This window comes from Argentina silus (assembly GCF_951799395.1).
Source record: "Argentina silus genome assembly, chromosome: 14".
Classification (NCBI taxonomy): Eukaryota; Metazoa; Chordata; class Actinopteri; order Argentiniformes; family Argentinidae; genus Argentina; species Argentina silus.
Window position 1 is genome coordinate 1179114 of NC_139668.1, and position 24429 is coordinate 1203542.

The window sequence follows — 24429 nt, forward strand, 5'->3', positions numbered from 1 at the left end:
AACCTTTATCTAGCGCACATCACATTGCAAACGTTTGCGGGCGAGCTTCAGTAAACTACCTGAACCTAGCTACTACATCACCGGCATTGTTATTAGACATTTGGAGGTCATATTAGGCCATTGACATTGTATGGATTATTTACCTGATTGTCGCAGAGGAGCATGATCTCCTGCTTCAGAGCAGCCCTGCTCCATACGGCAACACACTACCGTGGATAGCAAGCTAATTTTCTGTCTTAACGGGCATACATGATCATTAGGGCATACATCGTTATCATAGCATAACGTAGCTAGCTAGCTATAGCTAGTTCCCCTAGGCGAAAGCTAGGCATGGGGCTAGCTGTGATGATGTTAGCTAACGTTGTTAGCTATGTGTATGGTTAGCTATGTGTTTACTGAACATTTTCGTTTATTGATTTGATCTCAGCAAATATTGTCGCCAAGCTTTGATCCACCCATCCATTCGCGTCTTGAAACTACTAGTAGTAGTGGCGGGGCAGCACATTCAACAGCTGTCACACAGCACAGCAGCAGTGTTGCTTGTTGTTGCTGTATCTGTGCCTTAGAACGTTCACGTTAGACTAGTGTTCATCAAAACAGTAAGCATTTTGGTCTTCACCATACATCGCCTTTGGGCATGTGAATGCGATATTTTATACATTTAATAAAAACGATATTACCTACAAACTAAGACATTACCTGATGGTGCCCGAAAGCAACATCTTAATCGGTTGTGTCGAAATTGATGTAGGTCTGACTAGGAAATACTAATATAATAAAAATGCATACTTTTTTAATGCAAATGTTTTAGGTACCTGGTAAACGAAAACGGCTGAACTAATTCTTATAATATTCAAGGAATGTGTAATGAGAAATGGCATTTTCAATGGTAGCCACAACAAAGCCATAACTAGGCGATCGGCCATCGTACAGTATTTGGTTTGGACACACTGATTGTGACCACAATGTTTCTTAAGCTAAACCTAACATGTATATTTGACCGCAGCTTCATCTGTGAATCAAAGTCATTAGATCAGAGAGAGTGAAATCGTATTAATGTGTACAGTATAATAGCCATGAACATATTAAAACCATTACAGAATGGGAAATATTGCTTATTATTGCTGCATATTGTGTAAATGGATGGGTTTCAAAATGTTGCTAAACCAGGGAGACAATTACACAGACAGAGACATATTCTTTTAGTTCTACTCCATCACAGCTTTCTATCCAGCAGCCATCAACAAATGTCTGCCACTTGGAAATGGCGTTTCAGTGTAAATTCTCCTCTTGGCATTGATATTAAAGCTTTGTGCAGCATTGTTTCAGGCCTGCTTTCTGATACAATACATTCTTCTGAGACTGTGAAGTACATCAGGCTGATACAAGTGTCACTTCAAACAAAAGCTCAACATTCCAACCCAAGAAGTTGGAGAGAACATGAAGAGTCTGGAAGCTCTATGGTTTGAGCACTGAGATTTGTGTGGATTAAACTGTCTTTTAATCAGTAATACTGACTTTGTTTGAAAACAGTCTGAATGGATAGATTCAGAGTCATTAAAGGTACTTTAGCTAGTCCCTCCTGGAGTTTCATTATAGCTTGTATATCGGTTTGCTAATCTGCTAACCTGTGTAAATGTTGTCTGATATGCCTTGTAGGTCACCTTGATAAAGGAGATGGATGTGACACACCAGTGACCTGCAGAAATGTAAGCTCTGCAGCGATCACTCATGGCTCATCTCCCAGGAAATGTATCTGACTCACGATCCATCTGGCGAGGGTCATAAACGGAAAGTATCAAGGAGAAACAAGATTACAAAAACACACCCCTGCATGTAAAATACCACTTGGGAAGCAGTAAAATAGTCCAATGTTATTTGGCTGTTCTTAGCCCACCTCAACGATTGTGCTTTTATAGACAATGAACAGCATTGGATTAGAAAGCAAAGAAAGCCAAATATGTCTTTCATTGCCAGTGATGAAAAGGAAAGGTGACATAAATATGAATGCATGATGTGCAAAAAGAGCTGACAAAACATTCTGATTGTCAGATAGATGTATCTAGATAGATGTCTGAAGAACCATGTTTTGGACCATTTCAGCTTGGCTTTGCATTCAGCTGGAGGACTTGGATTAGATCCACATGCAGCCCACCGGCCAGGGGTCACTGGGAATAAATCCAGGTCGCCCATAAATATGGTGTCAGGTTTACCTGGGCTCTGAGTCATTGTCAGTGTCACCAAGGATAAAGGATTGATTAAAGGGTTGTTTAATGATACAAAAAAAGCTACATGTGTTTACTTGTGCTTGTTCTCTATATGTTGCTTATTTTATTGCGCTGTAAATGCAATGCATGATGCTCAGAAGACAAGTTTATTGAGACAGTGTAGACAATATGAAACTTTTGGGAGATTTCATTTCTCAGGAGCACTGTGATTCCAATTTAAATTAAATGCAAACATTTAACACTTTGAAACCGGAAAGAAATTAAAATGTAATACCACTTCCCATGAAAATGGAAATACACTAGATACTGTATTAGCCCCTTTTTTATTTGTCTTTTAGGTGACAAAGTGGATTTATACTTCGGGACATTCCAGAAAGTGCAATAACAAAGGCCTGCGTTTAGAACTACTACATCTTGCCCTTGTTTTACATAATCACTGCTAGCTAAGTGTGAGTCACATAAACAGAAGTTTATGTTTCCCAAACTGCTACTTGACAAAATGTTAAGGAGCTCTGTTCTGAAGGGCCTGGGTACATGTAGACTGCCTGTTACTTCACTAACCACACTGCCTGACAGGCTGGCCTCCTTCACCATGGTATCCAGTGCTCGTTCACATCATTAAATGAGCCGCAAACACCACTGTTGCTGCATGTACAAGCCAGTCCCTGATCATTTAGCAGGTTTATGAGCACTGAGAAGAGAGTTACGATGGCCAGTAAATGATAAAACAATCTGTTTTAAACAGTTCAGAAGGCACAACAAGAATGTGACTAGTCAGAATAGAGAAGTAGTTTATTATTTTAAAAGGTCAACTATTGTGTAAGAGGTTATGGTTATGCTGAAGTTAAGAACCTATTTTTTCATAAACTTTTTTTTATAATACAGAGGTAAATATACCAAAGAGCAAATTATTGATATTGTAAGAGAGGCTGCTAAGCTGTCCCTTGAAGCAAAGGAAGGTGATACTCTCTAGAACTATGGTAACAGGTTAGGAAAAGTTTTCTGTTTTCTCATTTCCATTTCTCATTTTAGGAGCCAAAAGGAGCAATGGTCATGGTTAGACAGACTTGAGTTTTTATAGATAGCAGTGGTGGGAGCCACTGCAGAGTTACCAGACATTGGGCCTGGACTGTATTAAACACTTACTGGTGGAACAATGCAGGAGCCCGGCTTATCTCTGTCTCTGTGGGTGTCTGGATGCTTCATACTCTGATCTAGGACCATTTGAGAATACTCTAATGGATACAGTGAGGGAGCTATTCCTGCACCTCACTGTATAGTATAGGACATCTTGAGAATAATTCCAGAACAAAGACTAACGCCGTCTTATCACAAAATGATAGTGAAGGGTGAATTTGATATGGCCTATTCAACCTGTAGTTATAATTCAATGCAGAGGACTTGGAGTAGAGGAGGTGCCATATAAATCACTCACTCCTCAAGCTTGTATAATCTTGAGGAGGTAATCGCCATATACAGTAAATCTTTTCATTGGCCTAGCTTCAGCCACAGTTTGGTGGGTAGTTTGTTTTGTATTCACTTTGAAACAGTGAAGGGGACTTTCACTGTTGCTAATTAGGAGAGTAATAGCTCAAGCAAATCTCACAGTTAACCTCTATGGCCTTTGCCCTCACGGCTAGCTTCCAGGCATTTACTCAGTCGATACCCCCTTTCTCTCATTCTTTGGTTGCAATGGAGGCCCCTTGTGTGGGTGGTCCAGGGCTTTTACTCATCACTATGGCTAGGCTGGATATTGATTACAGGCCTTTACTCATCCGTGGAGGAAGTGTGACTGCCATCCCCAAAGCAACTAGGATACTACAGTATTGTGTAGATTTCATTACATTATGCTTTGGTGCAAAATTACTAAGGACATAATAAGTTGTGTGTACACAATCTGAAACCAAACCAACCATCTCCTCAAATCATTCCATATAATACCAATGCCCAAACTAATTTGGCAAGTAGAGCAACACACCACTTTCCATCCATCAAAGTCTCTAAAGCTCAACAGTGAGGAGACTGGACCACTTTAAAGACATGCATGTAGAGTATACTGTGTCCAAAAGTCTGATTTACAGTTTTGTGCAGTTTGGCAAATCCTGACCAACTTAAATACCTCAACCAACTTGATTATTTGCATTCCAAATCATTATCAAATATACAGAAACAGGTGCATTTTCAAAATGATCAAAAACAAATTTCAGACACTAATGTGGACAACTCATTCAGGGTATTCTCATAATTTGATTTGCTCTATGGCACATAGATGTTGTTGAAAAAGCCTATAAATCTATGCATTTTCATGGTACCATTACCATACAATATAATGAAGCACAACATAAAACAAATACAAAACAAATATACTGTGTTTGCATTGGTGGCCATTTTCATTTTTAATTATTACCCACACTGCATGTACATGCAGGTGCAATATTGGAGTAGCTCCCAGATTAAATTCAAGTATTGTAAATGAAAAGATCATCATGAAAACAGGACAGATATATAATTGTCCAAAGTTAACAATTGGAGTGGAGGACTGTCTCAATGCATCTATATAAAGTTAGGCAGGGTGTAAAGTGAGGCAGGGCAATATAAAATGTACAGAGCATACTGTATACTCTATACAATTGTAACTACAACACAACAGTGTGCTAAAATAATACAATATTTTATGAAGTTAATCAAATAAAACATAGGTACTGCTCTCTAAGCTCTCTGACATCACTTTGCTCTTAGAGCATACAGTGCCCTGTGTAAGTAATGGGACAGTGAAGCATTTTTTCTTCTTTTTGCTCTATACTTCAAAAGTTTAGATTTTAAATCAAACAATTACTATGAGGTTGAACTATGAGGTTACTATGAAGTAGAGATTCTCAGCTTTTTGGGGTATTTGATGGTATTTGTGTACATATTGGTTCCACCATTCATAAATTACAACACTTTTTCTGCATAGTGTCATGCAGGGTACCCAAAAGTGATGGGACAGATTTATGTCCAAATGTCCAAATTAAGCACTCATGTTTAGTAGTTGGTCGACAATTGTTTCTGAAAGATTTGGTTGGTCAGATTATTTTTTGTTTATATTTTAATATTTTTAATCACTTTTGGAAAATGAGGGTGTACATTTATTTTGAGGTTGTGTTCAAATAAATGTAATGTTTTTTAAAAGATGCATGAAATAAATAATGTCTTATATTAAAAAAAATACTATTTAAAAATTGTTTTGAGTAACAATCTTTAGATCACTCTGCTCTGTCTGCTCTCTCTTTTGGTTAATCTCCATTGTCTTTTTTTATCAGTCTGTGGGTTGGGAGTCTTTAACTTCAAGGGCCTATCATTGGTTTTTAGAGTACCAGACCAGATCCCAAGCTTGGTTTTCGTCTGAGCTGGGTAAATCGGTCCTGAATACCTGCAATAACCTTCAAAATGTACTGAAACTAGATTCTCTTGTGACTATGACTTGTGACTGTCATCTGAGGAGTCTATATGTCTTAATTTATTATATTGTGTAAATTGTGTGTAATTGTTTGAAATACAGGCTAATGCAATGTATTGCAATTGAATGTAATGTATTGTTTGTAGTAGACTAATTACATGTAAATCAAATGTGATGTATTTTAATGTATGCAAGGCTCCTCTGAAAGAGATCTTGGTCTCAGTGGGACACCCCTGTATAAATATGGTTTAATAAGAATAATAAAAAAATAAAATAAAAAAAAGTTATAAAGAAATTGTGCAACCATTTATGAAAAGAGAATATTACAGCTTTTTCTTTTCAAACGAGAATAGATTTATAATAAATTAATGAACTTTTTAAATGGAGAGCCATTTTAAATTAAGAGCATAATCAAACAAAATCTTATATTTTCTTTAAAATATATACTTGTTTTAATTAAACACGATTATTTTAATAGAAATAACTTTTTCTTAAAAAAAGAAGAGCATTTCATAAAACATCAGTAATGACATGTCACAATTTTTGGATCAAGGTCTACAACTGGTATACAAACCTTTATAAACGTTTTCTAAAGGGTGAATTATTGCAATGTGTTTTGACTTGTTTATCAAACCATTTGTACTTGTTTATGAAGATAGTTATTAATCATTTACTAAGCATTTAATAATGTTTAAACAGAATAATTTGTTAATAGTGAGTTCAATATTTATTAATGTTTTATAAATGGCTTATATAGTCACATTATTAGTGGCCTTTTATACCAGTTATACTTAATTTTTGATAATTACTATTCAAATTCTGCCGAATTTCCCACCACGACTCCTACAACTTTTAAGCTATTCAAACCTATCTAACTTTAAAACGTGCAGAGAGGTATAACTTGAATTGCTTACATATATTTTTTTTCATTATACTCATTATACTTTTTAAACTATTCAGCTTTGTGTAACTCAAACACTTCTACCTTTTAACACGGTGGAAAGGCCAACATTCTGAAAGCCCCATTATTACTGCAACTGCGATGGAACTTTCAAAACTCTTGAATAAAAACAACAGGATAACTGAAGAACACATTCTTAGAATGATTACACAACAATGCACTCTCTTGGCTACCAATTCTACCACACTGAATGTACTAAATCCACCAACTCTATCACTCTCGACCACTAACCAACTGTCTACCCATTCTAATTAACTACCCCAGGCTCATGCTATCTATCTGTTTATCTATCTATCTATAGTGCCATACGTGCACTTTTTATACAGTCCCACTATATCAGGGCACCAAAAGTAATGGGACCAATAATGTCCAAATTAAGCATTCATGTTTAGTGTTTGGTCAACAACCTTTACATGCAATAACTACCGGAAGTCTGCAACCCATTGACCGCACGAGAAGCTGGGTATCTTCTCTGGTGATGCTCTGCCAGGCCTGTACTGCAGCCATCTTCAGTTGTTGTGTATTTTTACCAGTGGTCAGTCAAGAACTTTCCACTTGTTGGCCCTGAAAAACTCCCTAGTTGCTATGGCAGTATGTTTTCTGTCATTGTCTTGCTGTATGATGAAGCGCAATCCAATGAATTTGGAGGCATTTGCCTGTACTTGAGCAGACAAGATGTTTCTGTACACTTTAGAATACATTCTGCTGCTGCCGTCAGCAGTTACATCATCAACTAAGACAAGTTAGCCAGTTCTAGTGGTAGCTATACATTCCCAAACCATAACACCCCCTCCACCATGTTTCACAAATGAGGTGGTAGGCTGTAAATCTTGGGCAAATCTCCAAACTTTCCACACACAATCATTTGGGAACATATCATTGAAAATATTCATCTCATCTGTCTACAAAACAGTTTTTCCAGACCTCTCCAGGCTTTTTAGGTACTTAGGTTTTACCTAAGTAAAACCTAAGTAAACTGTAACTTGACCATCCTTTTTGAGGATAACTAACTAGTGGTTTGCACCTTGCAATGAAGCCTCTGTAGTTCAGCTGGTGACGTATTCTGCGGATGGTAGTCTCTGACACATTCACGCCTACCTCCTGGAGAGTGTTCCTGATCTGTGGAACAGTTATTTTGGGGGTTTTCTTAATTATGGTGAGCATTTTTTGGTCATCCACTGTGGAAGTCTTCCTTGGCCGACCAGGCCGTTTGCGATTTCTGAGCTTTCTTTTATTTTAATGATGTTCCAAACTGTAGATTTTGGTAGGTTTAAGGTTTTGGCTATGATTCTGATAAGATTTGATCCTACACCAATAGTATTCTTTGCAAGTTCTTTTTGAAATGTTATGACACAGTCCATATGAAAAGCTACAAATGCAACCGAGTTAGATGAATTATGACTTGTATGGCGGTTAGGCAATATTACTGTACGCATGAACTTCGACTTGTGCGGTGATTAGTCAGTATTAGGCATTAACTTTGAATGGTTACGGTTGGGGTTAGGGTCAGGCACTAGTAAATTAAGACTTGCGTGGTGGTTAGGCAGTATTAGGCATTAACTTTGAGCGTTTACAGTTTGGTTAAGTTGTCAAGGGGAGGGCATTAGCAAACATAAGTATAAGCAACATGAATTACCAACAACATAAAAGAAGTGTCCCAACCACGACTTGAACCAGCAATGTTGAGGTTGCAAGTCAGGGTGCTAAGGGCAAGTCAAGTCAACTAGCCAAGTCAGTCTCCAGATTTAAATCCTATTGAACATGCATTTCATTTGCGGAAACTTAAGCAAAACATCCTCAAAACAAACAACAACTGAAGATGGTTGCAGTCCAGGCCTGTCAGAGCATCACCAGAGCAGATACCCAGTGTCTGGTGGGATCAATGGGTCGCAAACTTCAGGCAGTTATTGCATGCAAACGATTGTCAATCAAATACTAAACATGAGTGCTTAATTTGGACATTTGATAAATCTGTCCTATCACTTTTGGTGGCCTAAAATGTCTCAAAAGTGTTATAATGTCTTCATGGTGACTGCAACATGTGCAGAAAAAACCCTTCAGTTGAAGCTGAGAGTCTCTACTTTCACCTCATAGTAATTGGTGTGTAGAGCCAAAAGAAGAAAAAATGCTTCACGGTCCCATTACTTACACAGGGCACTGTATATATGGTACACAAATCAGTGATTGATCATATACGTTTATTGATCATATTCACAGGATACAGATTGTAAATTGTATAAAATTCTTACTTTGCAAGCTTCCTCTCAACATTGCAAATTTCAGGATGTAACAATAGAAATAAAACTAATAACACAATAGGCAATAATTGTAATAGGCATAAGTGTAAATAAGATAATAGGTGTAAGATAAAGTGAGCAAAACAATACAGTAATAAACAGCCACAGAGATGGCAATGAGTGTGTGTGTGTGTGTGTGTGTGTGTGTGTGTGTATGGTTGATGTGAACCTATAAACTTAAGTAGTTAGCTTGGGTTAGCTGTTCAAAAGTCTTATGGCCTGGAGGTAGAAACTGTCTCGTTACCTGTCTGTCTTAGACATGGACGCACCGGTACCGACGGTAGCAGAGAGAACAGAGTGTGGCTGGAGTGGCTGAGGTCCTTGGTGAACTTCCAGCAGGTTGACAACTCAACTTTCTTCTAGGGACAGAAAGAATCTGATTGGTTTAGGGCAGAACCAATCCGATTGGCTTCTAAAAAGTCAATGGGTTTAACAGATGCACAACTTTTGAAAACATGGCACAGGTTTGAAATGAAAATCTGGTAAATAAAACTTTGAGTTACAAATGGTTTTAAATATTTTCTAAAATCTCTATTATGTTTTAGAAGCCAATCAGATTCTTTCTGCCCTGAGAACAAAGTTGACAACACTTCATGTCTGGAGTAGATGTCCTGAATGGCTGGGAGCTGGCCTGAGTGAAGGACTGAGCGTTCTTCACCACCCTCTGCAGAGCCTTGCGGTCAAGGGCTATACAGCTGCCTTACCAGGTGGTGATGGAGCCGGACATGATGCTCTCGATTGTAGAAGTTGGTGAGGACCTAAGGATCCATGCCAATTTCTTTAGCTGCCTGAGGAAAAACAAGTCCTCAGTGATGTGGACACAGAGGAACTTGAAGCTGCTGACCCTCTCCACTTCAGCCCACAAATTTTATGGTATTGGAGTCGTGTGTAGCCAAGCAGTCATGGGTGAACAGGGAGTACAGGAGGGGACTGAACACACAGTCTACCCATCAGGAAGTCCAGGATCCAGTTGCAGAGGGGGGTGTTTAGACCCAGGTCCCTAAGCTTAGTGGTGAGCTTGGAGGGAACAATGGTGTTCAATGCTGAACTGTTGTCAATGAACAGCATTCTCACATACTCTAGGTATTCCTATCATCCAGGTGGGATAAGGCAATGTGCAATGAAATGGTGATTGCATTTAAATTCTGTATGTGCGTCTGTTGGGTTTAGACAACATGACTATTCTATGGTAGCTGTCAAAGCAATAGCCCTGTTGCGCTTTATTCGAATTTCAGTTCACTCTGAACAGCCGCAAGGACCACATCCAACAGAAATGTTCACTTTTCTCTTTCTGATTTGGGTACTGGGATGTGAACGTCTGCTTTTTATTACAATCAAGACAAGGATTTGGCTGTCTTGTATGACGATATTTCAGCAACATACTCGGATCAAATTTTTGACTACAGAGCTTTGTAAACTTGCCCATGGGAAAATAAATAGATATTTCAAGTCAGAACACTTGGTAGAGAGCCTCATAGTATATTAATTCATTATTATTCACTAAGATTAAGTGATTGATGTGAAGATTATGTTTTACCAGTGCAATAACCATATTTTGTTGTTTTGCTTCCCTCCATTTGGTTCATCCCTAAAGCAGATGCACTATAATTTAGCGTCATTCATGTGACTTCATCTAGATTGAAAATAAATATTTATCAGCAGAGATGAATGTATATTTTGACAAATCCTCAAGTTACAAGGGCTCTCTTATGTCAAAGCAGCCCCTCAAATTACCCCAATTAATTCTGTGTATCTAGATGTATGGGAGAGGAAATACACGCATTCACCCAAGACATGGGAATGCATAAAGAAAACCAAACAAATTCAAATCCAATTCGACCCCAAGTACCATCTGCGGAGAAGCATTTTCTGAAGAAGCTTGTTGTGACTCTAACACATGGGAAAGTTTCCACTGGGATACATCCACGCAGGAATGTGGGGTCGATAATGTTTTAGTAATCCCAATTGCATCGCTGTTCTTCCAATCTTCCTAGCACTACAAAACATAGGAACACCAACCCACAGAGGCAATTACATCCAAACATTAGGGGGTATTCCAGCACATTTAAAACATAGTTAAGTTCAATCATTTATTTAATGAAAATTGTAATACGTTTAAGCTTGGCATAATTGGATAGCTCCATTCTGTATAGCTCCCTGCCTGAAAAAAAACAATCACACCATACAAGTCTACAATATGGCAGGGCTTAACAAACCCCCCGTAGGAAGGCTACATACAGAGCGACCGAGCGGGTGGAGGCTGGGGGGGGTGGGTGGGAAGACCACAAAACTTACTCTCATAGCCAGTGCAACATTCACAAACTGTTGATGCTATGGAGGAGCGTTAACTTGCTTAACTGTCTGCTTTTAAGCCTCTGTCCCTTTGAACATATGATGGATGTTTTGGCATACGTATGAACTAGTCCTGTCACCTGACCCACCTGAACTAACCCTATGCTCTAAATTGAATTGGTCTGCCTTATACAAAAATGCTGGTAAGTCTGCAATCTCCAGTAAGTTAGCAATTCAAAGTTTATAGGAATGTTAAATATCTTATAGTATGACATGCTACTGTATATACACTCCTCCACTCCCAATGCTAATAATGCTATCTATATCGGCGGCTAACCCTAACCCTCTTCTAATCAAAATGAATGGCCATTTAATGACAGTGATTGTTACATTCAGCATCACGTTCATGTTTATTTTCTCCCCTAACATCTCATTAAGGGAAGAGATCAAAGTTTATAAACTCTCTCTAGTCATCCAGGTTTAGAGAAACAGAGAAATCTCCTCCATAAACTAAAGTCCAACCCCGGTCTGCCTTCTTTTGCTGTGGATACATCACAGAATGAGGCACTCAGATTACATCAGACACTTCTTCTTGCCTCATCTCAGTGAGGGTGAGGCTGGACCATGTATCATCTCTGCTGTGCTGAGTCTGGACAGGCTCCTTTGATATCCAGCCCTGCACTGACAGCAGTAGTCATCTAGCCCCAGGGCAGTATGGGACGGAAGGGGGCGGCACATGGGCCGGTGGCATAGAAACTGTGAAACAGCTCAAAACAGCCCATTTCCCTGCTGAACAAGAATCAAATCAAACAAAGCAGCAGGAAGAGGTACAGTAGCCTGATGGAACTGTTTTTGTCTGACCTCAGTTCATAGCAGTGAAGAGAAAGGAAAATGAATGGTTATGCTGATACAGGGTATCATGTCTTTTTTCTATCTATACATCTTTTTCAAACTCATTCTCATAAGGATATATCATTTGATTACTATCTCACCGACAATCAATTACACTGTAGTAACATTCTAAACACACTAGATTACAGATATTATTATTATTTTACAGATAAGCAACAATGGTGAGTGACACACTTTTACAATATACTTGCATTATATACTTGCACTAATAACTTTTTAATTTGGGTAATCCATGATGTTCATGGGTCTTTACAGAGAGAAAGTAATTGGAATGAACCACACTCTTTGAACTGGGTAAGCTCATATAAAAGATATTCACGCCTGCATAGTAGAGCTCTGTCTGAACTCTGTAACATTGCAACACAGCGTGGTGCTATTCAGTCATTTAGCTCAAAGTCACAGTCACAGAGAGAGAGAGCCCAGAGGATAAGCAGCACCATGTCACCATATCCCTGAGCTTTCATCTGTCTGGGTCTCTGTTTATTTTTGCTTGCTCAGACTGAAGTGTAGAAGAAGTGTGTATACACACAGTGACAAGCAAGAGAGAGATCAAATGATCGAAACCAGCGCACCCAAAGAGAAGTCCTGTACTGTAGGACCATTGTCTTAGCTTAAGGATGAGAGACGCTAAGGGATAATTTCCACTACTACTATGGTTATTGTATGTGCTGTAAACAGAATATTCCATAATCATCACTGCAATATTCTGAGAGCCCTATATTGGGACGGGTCCAGACTGATTTCACACACACGTTTGGACTGACCATGACTTTTGTCTACTGTACTGTACATGATCCTCTTTAGAAATTAGCAAACTTACATCATGGTTTAAACTCACTAACTTAGTATTGGGGTGTACAGAAGCAGATCCCATATGAACATCTTAACCTTTTGTCAGCCTTCCATCCCTCGCTCTGCCACCCAAACACAACCATTCCAGACCTGCTGGAGATTAACCCTCCACAACCCCACCCAGCCTGGAGTTCCATGACAAATATGTCCACTTCTACAAACATCTGCACCCATTTATTACTAAACAGCCAGAGAGGATATTCATTTTCCAGCTTCATGTGTTCTGTGGCTGCCTGGTTGGTCCATTCTCTGGTGGTGGTCTGTGTTAGTCTGGTTGTGTGAATTTCCATCTAAAAATACAATTACATTTGTACCTACAATTGTTCTATCCCTTTACTTTCCACTTTAGTAATGTATTAAAGTCTAATCAATGTAAATAGTTATTGCTCAATCTTAGTTATTGCTCAAGTCCTTCATCATTGGCTTCATCATTAGGGTAATTGAGGTTGAATTTGCACAGTGCTTTTTTAGTTTTAGGAGCCAGGAGTTGTAATGTGAATTGACTTTTGACTCCTATTTTAAGGGGAGAATAAGGGGAGGGGGCCAGGCTTTCTATCTACATCTTCACCAATTATCTCCAGTTGGCTCTGCCAGCCACAACCCTGGTATTGTGTGGAATGTGAGAAGCCTGGCTTGGGTCCCAGACAAGCCAAACACTGGACAAGGTTAAGATGTTCTCCAGAGCTGTGTGTGTGTGTGTGTGTGTGTGTGTGTGCGTGTGCGCGTGTGTGTGTAAAGGGGTGGATGGTGTGTGTGTGTGTGTGTGTGTAAAGGGGTGGATGGTGTCACATCAATCACATCACTAAACCGCTAAATCAGGACCCAAACAAACATGTTGAACATAAGAACAAACCAACCACTGCACAGAAATGGCTTGTGACCAGCCAGCCATACCGTCCAGTTCCAAACTGCTCACCGCAAAATGTGTGGGTCTGACCACACATAAGTAAGTAAATATATCATATGATATGAACTACAAAAAATGATCTACAGTACCAACTCTTCCCTAACCCTCACCCACTCCAAAGAAATAGAATAAATACAGTTTCTTACTGAGGTCATTGCTAAGTGTGACATGGAGGCATGGGATGTGATTGGCCCATATCATGACAGTGGCACGAGAATAGAGCAAGTGAGGGAGACATTTTATTAATAATTGAAGGATGTACCCCACACTGTGAGGGAGTTCAACTATTCATCTGCCACGCAAAATCTCCCACTCTCTCTCTCCCTTTCTCTCCCCACCTTCACTCGCATCTACTCATTTGTTTTCCCACATGGTGGGAGATTATTTATCTTTTGGTTTCATGATTCAAAGCTTCTCTGTTTCGACGGAACCTAATCCTTTGCTCTCTTTCCATCTCCAAATGTGTTTTGCAATCATGGAAAAGTTTAAGAAGCTGAACTCTCGATAAGGTAAACTTTATCTTTGGCAAGAGTTCCAGTGTTGAAAGGCAAAAGCTGCCGTCACAATGCAACATCTGTAAGAGAAACTCTGAGGGGAGTAGGGCTCAATGGCAGTGTATGGGGATACCTCAGGAATTCCCCTCAACTTCACGGAGTCAGCCTTATCTCTAGGATTAATAATTGTCAGATGGAAGAGGATTCAGATGGAATTTGTGAGGATAAAACGCAGCAGTGAACTTGAAGATTGGCTGAGCTCATAAAGAGACAGAAATAAAGGCTTATGTCCCTTTCTTCTCAGTCACATGCCAGAAACAGAAATATAAAGCATACATGTTTTTTCCGGTGGTTGCAAAATATGTAGGGACACATTTATATAAAGACAGACTTGTTCAATTTCACAGGTCTGAATTGAACCCAAAGGTGCTCACAGCAGACCAGTAGAGGAATGCAACATTCTTAACAAGTGAGAACAATGAATAATGATGGGTACTACAGTATATCATACAAGCATTTTAGAATCAGTTATGTAAGCATTAATGCACTCCAGGGTGTGCATTAATGCATTTATAAAACAGATCCCAGCGTTGAGGTTATAAGGTTCCCTGATCCTCCCTGATATATTCCCTGATATAGACTAAAGATAACAAAATGTAGCCAGTTTCGGAGGAGCACCAGCACGCAAGAAAATGCACTACACCCCTGGTTTGGACACACGCTCTCTCTCCGCCTCTCGTTCTCTCACACATATTGTAATGAGAAAGATTACCCTCACCATCAACACAGGCCTACATCAGCTGTAGCTTAGACTGAGGTCTGGATAGACATGCGCCAAAACTGAGATTTGTTTCGCTCGGATCTCTGTTGACACAGGTCTGTCTGCTACAGTTGCCATAGAGAACAACTATCACCAGTAGGCTAAATGTTTGAATATGTTTGTGCCTCTTATTTGTAAATTCATGCCAATGTGAAGCGCACCTTTCAAACTTTGTATGAATAGCATGAATAAACAATTGATGTGAATTCTTCATTTATGACTACTATTATGATGCAATATTGGACCACTTTACTTGATGTCCTCTATAAGCATGCATTGCTGTTCATAATTTCTTATGAAAAATGAGGCTTCTTTACTTGGAGTGCCTTATTTTAAATGTTATGATGTACGCATTAATTATGCAGTTACAAATGTTCGTAACTCATTAATAAATCGTTAACAGTGTTACTCTTTACATTAAGGTGACATTTAATCATCTACATTTACATTCATGGCATTTAGCAGACGCCTTTATCCAAAGCGTCTTACAACAAATACATTTGTTTAAGTAAGTGAATCATCTATCCATCAGTCATCAATGCTCAGACCAGAGGCCATTGGCAGTCACAATGCTAGAAGAAGATTTGTTTTTGTTAGAAATATTGGTAACACATTAATACATGTTGATAACTCATTAATAAATGATCAACAGTGTTATACTTGACATTAAGGTGACATTTTATCAGATACAAATGTTGATAACTAATTAATAAATGGTTAACGGTGTGACATTTCATCAGTTATACCTGTTGGGAACTCATTCATAAATGGTCAGAGGTTTTTTCCACAAGTACAGAGGATAAAAGGGTACTCACGTGACTTCATTATCAATGTGGTCTACTCATTGACATAGACAAACCAGTTCAGAGCACTAACAGAGATTGTAGAGGCTTTGACTAACGACACATCGGTGAACACAGAGAAGGTTTAAGTAGTGGACAAGTTTAAATGAGGAATGTGTTAACATCAGGATTTCAAGTATGGGCCATAGGGCAAAAAACATAATGACAGCTGTACTGTACTTTGGGATATCTTCACATTGTACTGTATGTAAAGATGTGTTGAATCGGTTGATAATAATAACCACATTGATAATTAAGTCACATGAGATTTATTAACTAATTATGAACCATTTCTAAACCCTTTACAAATGGTATCTTATTGTAAAGTGTTACCATTAAGGTTAAATAAATCCTGTATAAAATGCCCACCGGAGAGTAGTCAATGCAGGAAGTTTAACCGCATGCACAATGCTTCTCCGACAGGGAAAGTGGAGGGACTCAAGACCATGGGCAAAACTATAGAGACATTTACTCTCCCATTCATTTTCGTTTCATAACTGTGGTATAGAGTTAAGGAGAATTTTCTGTCCAATATCAAAACTTCCAGCAGGTTCAAGGCTAATGACCACGATGAAATATGATTTCTGAAAAAGGAGAAATGAAGTGAGCTTTCATATTGACTATGACAAAAATACTAAATGCCCACTTTCCTTAAAATCAAGAACATTAAGAATGTTGGCCTCAATTTCACATCTGTGTGGAAATACTGTGGCATTGCTGTAATGGATTTCCTTATTCCCCTGACATGCAAGGCAGAGCTCTGTTTGCTTTTCTCCTCCTCTGGTAGTGCATGTAAGGCAAAGATATTTTTTTAAGCAGCAGCAGAATAGTCTGTTATGCTATTTTCATGTTCTACGTTCTGGGGACAGGAAGGAAGAGCTTTTTAGTCATCCACTGCATCATATGATTGTTAGTTTTGGCTGTCATTATCAGCAAAAACAAACGGAAGTCACCCCTAAAATAGCTTGGTCTTTCGTTGGGCATGCTGTGTGGCCCTCTGATAGCATTAACTACAGACATATTCACCCTCTGACTTTATGAACCACAAGGGGAGAGGGGTAGAAGCTACCCATGTTGCACTTGTTAACCCTTATATTTACCGCTAGCCATGTCCATTTTACATTTAGCATGTAAACAACCCTGCCACTTTCGGTTACCCTGGCACATCCATGAGATCACCCTGAGCATCCATGAGATCAAAATGACAGTTTTAACCATGTTTTAAGCATGTGCAGAGACTAAGCACTGGAGCAAGGCAGCCTCAGTGGAAAATATAGTTCATTAGAGCTCTTCGCCGGTTACAAACTCCTAATGTTTTTGTTGTAGACTTATATCAAACATATATTGTCAGGCTTGACTGACACTGGTTAAGGCCACAACATATTATTGGCTCGGGAGCGTGATTTGAACCAATCCCTTATAATACAGGTTGGAAATCCAGCTAATGAGGACAGACAAGCACTTCTGGTACCAAAAATAAAAGGAGCGAAGATGATTTCGGGTCTCTTATAAGGGTTAAAAAAAGAAAAAAAAAAAGACATATGTTAGCAAGGCAACTATGTAGTACTTAGACTTACTTGGTGGTTAGGCAGTATTTGGCATTAACTTTGAGTGGTTTAGGTAACGGTTATGGTTAGAGTTAGGGTTAGGGATTAACTTCAAGTAGTTACAGTCGGGTTAGGGTAAGGATAAGTTGTCAGGGTAAGGTATTAGCAGACATTAGTATAAGCAACAACAAGTAGCAAACAAAAACACTAAAAGCACTTTTCTTGGTTTTACACCTCCCCCACCCCAAAACTACCGCCAAGAAAAGCAATCTGACTTTTGTAGCCCTTTGCCTGTTGCTATTGCCAATGATACGTGCATGCACACACGCTTAGCCGGTGCAGGCACACCTATTGTAATTCAACAGCTAAGTTTGGCAAATGCCTCCCTTCTCAAGAAACATTGGTCTGAAACACTTTCTACTGTCTTGACCGAAGTGAAAGTGCGAAGATCTATCGCTTCCTCTCCCAAGAGCAGAAGAGCTTTTTGGCTTGTCAATATGGACAATGGTCCAAGTTTCAGTTTCCCTTGAAATACTGAAGAAGTGGAAAGGGATTTACAGTATTGTAGACGATTAGGTTACTATGTTTTATAGTGCATTATAATGATGAGTGCATCTGGAAATCAAATTAAAGGGCAATTAACCTTTTCTATTTATTTGGAAGGCAACCCATTATGGATAGCATCTCTGACAATGCATACTTCACAGTGGCAAGAAGTGATACGTTTGAGTGAGGATGCATTAAGTGGCTAGTTTCCTGCAACAAATGCTAAAAGATCACAGGCAATCTTCTTCTTAACAGGCCTGCTGGGGAAGTAATCCTTGGACAAACAGAAGCCACCTTTGACTGGGCAGGAATGTTATCAGTGCCTGCTCTTCTCTGGCTGAGCAGAATTCCACAGAGGGAACGATCACGGACGGCTAATGCTTTCCAAACAGCTGCTTGCTGCATCTGCCCCCCACAGTTAAGCGCCCATGCATGGGGGTGGATGGTATCCATTGTAGACTCTTTCATCAGGGGCGGCTGGAGTAGCATAAGGGCTAGCTCTCCCTTCGACAAGCAGTCAAGGCTTACTTGATTAAGATAGATAGACTGGCTGGGACACTTAATCTTCTGTCCAATGAAAAATGTTAACTGCATCCTGATGTTACTCCATATCCTTGATTAGGCAGAATTATTAGTGTGAGCTTTAGACTTCTTTAGTGTCTGTTCCAGTTATTGTTATATTCATGTAAACTTGTGTTCTTTTTGCATCAATCTATAATTCGTCAAATGTAAAATGATGCACGTTATTGTTTACAGATTTAATATTTTTGTTCCATACTATTCAACACAGAGGCCGGATGGATTATTTCTTTTTGGATTTAGATGAAAAATGTCATGAGGAGAGTAATAAAGTCTCAGGAAACAACCATGGTGGTATTAGTGTGTTAGTGGTGATGGCAGATCCTTTCATACGTTATTATAATGGTTGCATTAGTCTGAGGTTCAGTCCACAAATACTGCTGTACTGTTGTTATAGATTTCAAGATTCTTTATTTGTCACGTGCATACAAGTATAACATTATACTATATTAGACTAATGTACTGAACAAAGACAAAACCAGTATGATTTCATATCAGGTTTCTCTTGACACCTCTATGGCCCTATATATATATATATATATATATATATATATATATATATATATATATATATATATATATATATATATATATATATATACCTCTATGGCCCTATATAGGCACACCGTTTTCTCCACTATTTTGCATGCCACTTTTTTTTTTCTTTGCACCTACAATCCAGTATGTAGGTCATTGTTTAATATCCTCCCAATTTGAACCTTATCTCAAGTTTTTAACCAGTTTACATTTCTCTCCCTAAACATGACATAAACCAAATGATGTATAGCAATATGATAAAATAATATTTTCTGCTGAAAGCCAAAAAATCCATCCAGAGTATTTTATAAGGAATACAGCACATACATACCTGTAACTTGATTTACACATAACTATTTGAGATACCATACACACAGTAGGGAGTAGTAGCCTCGCTCATTACTTCTCTGACTACAAACTCAATCATCAACTCATTAGCTGGCTTTCCACAGCGGGGCTTACACCGTGCGTGCCATTTCTTTTTTTTTTACTCCCTGGTTTCAACAGGGTTTACTCCAGGCCTATTTGGTGCTTAAACCTATAACTTTTAGCCCCCTCTACCCCTCTGATCTTTAAGGGTTAGGGTTAGGGTTAGGGCGGGATATTCTTATCATCCAAGTGATTTAGTTGGCTTGCGAACTTGGTGGGTAGCAAGGATAATCCAAGTTATCTCGCTGTAACTGTACAATCGAATGGATTTGAATTGCGCTTTTACAAATTTAATTGTCATAAAGTCCTTAAGTTACTACAACCTGTTGGGTCTCCATAGTTTGCTACCTTATGAAGTGTAGAATGTAAACAAACTGGAGATTATACAGGGTGGGGCTAGAAAGCCCAACTGTGGAAATTCAAACAGGCTTGTTCATGAGGCTCGAAGCACTGGGCTTTGAGCACTAGCTGGCTGCTAGTAAGAACTTGGCACGCACTAGCACCACTGTCGAAAAGCAGCTATTGTAATGAAAACCTGGGTAATACTATTTCTCCCAACCTGAGGAGTGAAAAGATAACATTTTGATAGTGGATGAAAAACAGTTATACTCTGAATGTTGAAGAACTAGCCAAACAATTTTAACAGGGTACTCTGATTTCTAACGACCAAAGAGCACAACAACGGGTATTAACGACGTTAAGGTCTAGGAATACTACAATTACAGAGTAATCCATCAAATCCATCATGTACATTTATTTGTTCACCTCATGCCAACTTTTGAAAGACATAAATAAACTATTGGGTTAAAGCAATTAATCATAGATTGGCTCTCCTTATCTTATTTGAAAGTAACAATATTGTGAAAAGTACAGCACAGCTGGTTTTCTGAGTTTAGAGTTTATTTGTTTGATTCATGTATTAATTTCAGAGAGATAGTCTCTCTTCGGAGACAGTAAGTCTCAAAGCTTAGAAAAGCAAATCTGTTGCCAAGTGGTATCAGCGATGACCTCACAATTCTTAAGTCATTAACATCACAATAAAACCGTATTCATAGTCAGCAACACCTAGCTGGCTTTACAAACACATTGTACATTTGTTCATCATACATATTGTAAGCAAATGACCCCTTATTATCAAAAGGGTTATTCATAGCCATTCCTACACCAAAACAGTTCCTAATTTGATGGAAGTAAAGGATGGGAAGAAAAATGCACCACAGACCTCTCTTGGGTCCACCATTAGCAGAAACAAGAACAAAGCTGTTTTTTCTACGTCTTGGTAAAGGAGCTACACATGAAATCTGGGTCCACTGTTGCCACAAGTCAAAATTGCAATTACAATGAGCAAGTGTTCTAGTACTAGGTAGCTTCCATCCAAAATCGGCTATCCAGACCTTTGAAATAAGATCCCCACATGAACAGGTAATAATGAATATTCGCTTTGATAGTTTTTATTTGCCTACTTTCTATAACAAGCTATGATTTGACAACAAGGTGACCGTACCGGCCAGGAGAAGTCAGTACGCTAATACCAAAGTCAATCAAAACATTGGTGGGGAGCTATTACTTTTAAATACAATTGCTCCACAATCCCTGCAATCAAGGCCATTATATTTTCAAGGCCATTATAATAGCATTACATATTATAGTACAGTGAAAATGTTATGTGTACCACCTTTAACCAACCAAAAAGTAAATGTTTTTGATTTATTGTCCTATTTCAAGGTATTCAGTATTCAGAGGTTTGAAACAAAGATGAATTACAGATACATTGCATTGCCAACAGTCATAATTAAAACAAAATGATAATGCAGATACATATTTGTGTTTTTTTCTATAAGGTAAGGTTGGCAAAGTCCTTTCCATTAGCATGTATTGATGATTACACTATCTTGACACGTTCTCTATATTCTAATGCTGGACTAAAGGCAAGTTGTGGATAGCAGTGTATAGAGGGAGCATTCTTCCCTTGCACTCTCTCAGGGGTCTCCCTCTGACTTCCTGTCATTAAAGAGACAGCACACTGGAGAACTCTGGGTGACTGACATATTACTACCACTGCTTTGTGGTGGACACAGTGAGGAACGCAACTAGACATCTGTGGAATTTCTTTAGGGAGCATAGAGATTTGAACTACTGAACGATTATCAATGCAAATAAAGCTTTGTAGGTGTAAATTGTATATGGATGGTGTGGCTATTAATCAGATTCAGACATTTAAGAACATCAGTATTGTGTCTTTGCTCTTGTAAAAAGTGTTACATTTGTTATGTTATGAATGACAAATGTGCTCCCAAAATGTTCCTGAATAAAAAAACAAATGTCCTCTTAAGACACACAAACTTGTCTCTGCCACCAGAAAACCCTCATTCAAAGCATGATAACTTCATCCATTAACAGTGAGATAATAATGAGATTCTACATCCCCTCACCTTCTGCAGCCACTGGGTGTAGTTCTCCATGACGTGCTCCAGGTGTTGGATCTTCTGGGAGGACAAGTCCTGTTCAGGTGGTGGAGCGTCTCGTTGGAGTGCATTAGTGTTGTACTGTGCACCTGCTTTCCCTTCCCGGCAAGAATTTCCTCCGGTCCCTTCTCCCTCAGGTAGGATGAAGGTGTAAGTGCACTGTCCATGCTGGATGCGGTGGTACCGTCTGTTACTACTGCTGCTGCTCCCTCCACTACTGCTGCTGCTGCCCGCGCTGCCACCTGTGCTGCCCTGTCCTGCACTGCCATCTGTTCCTCTCTTCTGGTCCCCCCCTCCACTGCAGCCCGCTGCCACCAGGAGGGCTGCCAACGAGAGCAAGTGGCAGGCAAACCTGTGCCACAACATCATACCAGTCGAGGGGAAAGGTTGAAAAATAAAGTCCTTGTTTTAGCTTGCTTCTGATGACCAGTCAGTCGTGTGGCAGTAATTCCTTGGTTATGTGGAATCAGAATGCTGTGAGGAACACCGTCGATGTAGAGCATATGTCGTCCATCCCGATGCTGGACCTCCTACAGGGAGAATGTCTGGAGGGCATCGTCGGTGTGCTCACACACACAAATGCACGCATGCACGCACACACATACATACATACATACACACACACACACACACACACACACACACTAGCATACACACATGCTGGGGTTCTGGAATCCTGTGTGTCCAATGTTCAAATATCCGTCAGAAGTCTAGTCGTCCAGGGCTTGATGCATACACGTGTTGTACCGTGACAGCTTGATTGTGGACGGACAGTAGATGATCCTTGCTTCAAGTCTACCAACTCTAAAATCTATTTGTACAGTAGGTATGTCTACGTCTATTAAAACATACGTCAGTGCTTATGGATCTCCCCTGGTCTCTGTTCTCTTCCTCCCCCTTCTTTCCTCTAGTTGCTGTGTGTGACGACGCGACTGGAGTGAGTGAGGCTCAGTGAAGAACAACACCAGGCTTCCAGCACACTCTGAGCCTGCCCCTTGCAGAGACTGCAGAGGAATGTGTGTGTATGGACAAGCGTGTGTGTTTGTGTGTGTATGTGTGTGCGAGTGTGCGTGTTTGTGTGTCTGTGTGAGTGTGTGAGTGTGTCTGTGTATGCGCGCGCACGTGCAAGGGTGTGTGTGTGTGTGTGCATGTGAGGCAGAGAGGGACCACAGCACAGGGGATGTGCTCAGACTGCGAGGATCGGTTTACAGGCTCTGTGACCTCAGGCTTGTGTGGTAGCCCTACACTTAGTCTGTTCCTGTCTCCCCCTACAATATACACAGCAGTACACTGAATGATATAACTCAGATGGTTTGCAATGCCATCACATAGGTAAAAGGTCATTTGTCATAGATTTTTGTCTTATCCCATTTTCAGTCTGGTCACATTTTAGAGGGAAGATATATCTAAAGAAATGTGCTACATTAAGAGGCTTTTTATTTAATTCACTAAACCATTGATAATCTCCATTGAGGATGCTTTTTGGTCTAGGAGTAGGCTCAATCTGTGTCCAGGAAACCCTCAATGTTCACATACTGTATTATATTGAGTGAAACCTTATTTTCATCCAAAATAGCCTCAACATGGTGTGAAATTCTGTGAAAACTGTCAAAACTTTGGGTTACGGTATGTAACCCACGTTCTCGGAAGGAGATGAGGGAGACATCTCACAATGGGATATGCACCCTTGCATAACCTGGAACAGGCTGGGAGTGCTTTACAAGGCTGACCCAGCTCAGCCCGTAAAGGCTCATGCACAGCGGGCCCATTTCATTCTGCGAAGTGTCTCCCAAAGGGGGCTGCGGGCCTTTAGAACTGTATGATACTTTAATAGCCTCCACTATCCAGTAGAGAAGGCGCTGTTAGTAACACTTTTTATATGTCTGACAACCAAACAAGTAGCCAGGTAGTGGTTTATAGTAATTACCTAGTGTAGGTTTATTACTAGGCAACCACCCTGTCATTAGCCAGCTAGTGTAACTTCATGTATGGTGAATGCTAGCGAGCCAGGCTAATAACAATGGAGTGGGAGCGGGCTAACGGTTGTGTACCGTAGGCTAGCTACCTAAGCAATGCTGCAAACAAGTGTTCACTAGTGTGGCACACACGAGGGAGCAAACTCAACTCTTTCTTCTACTTGGTGTAGTAAAAGAGGGGAGCACTACAATGGTGGTGTACATGATGAAAGTGCACCTACCTGCTGGCAACAAAACTCACATGGCACACGAAGGACATGAGAGAAAGTAGCAAGGCTAGAGACTAATTACATCTCTTGTTGGCGA

The 24429-nt window shown here is 39.6% G+C and overlaps 1 protein-coding gene across 1 annotated transcript in view; it reads right to left on the reverse strand.

The window, feature by feature from the left end:
• angpt1 (angiopoietin 1) overlaps positions 1-23702 on the reverse strand; it is a 62396-nt gene extending 38694 nt beyond the window's left edge. Inside the window, exon 1 of the mRNA XM_083684981.1 lies at positions 22115-23702. Coding sequence (XP_083541107.1) covers positions 22115-22516 — 402 coding nt within the window. The 5' untranslated portion in view covers positions 22517-23702. The remainder of the gene's footprint in view (positions 1-22114) is intronic.
• Between the last annotated feature and the right edge of the window lie 727 nt (positions 23703-24429).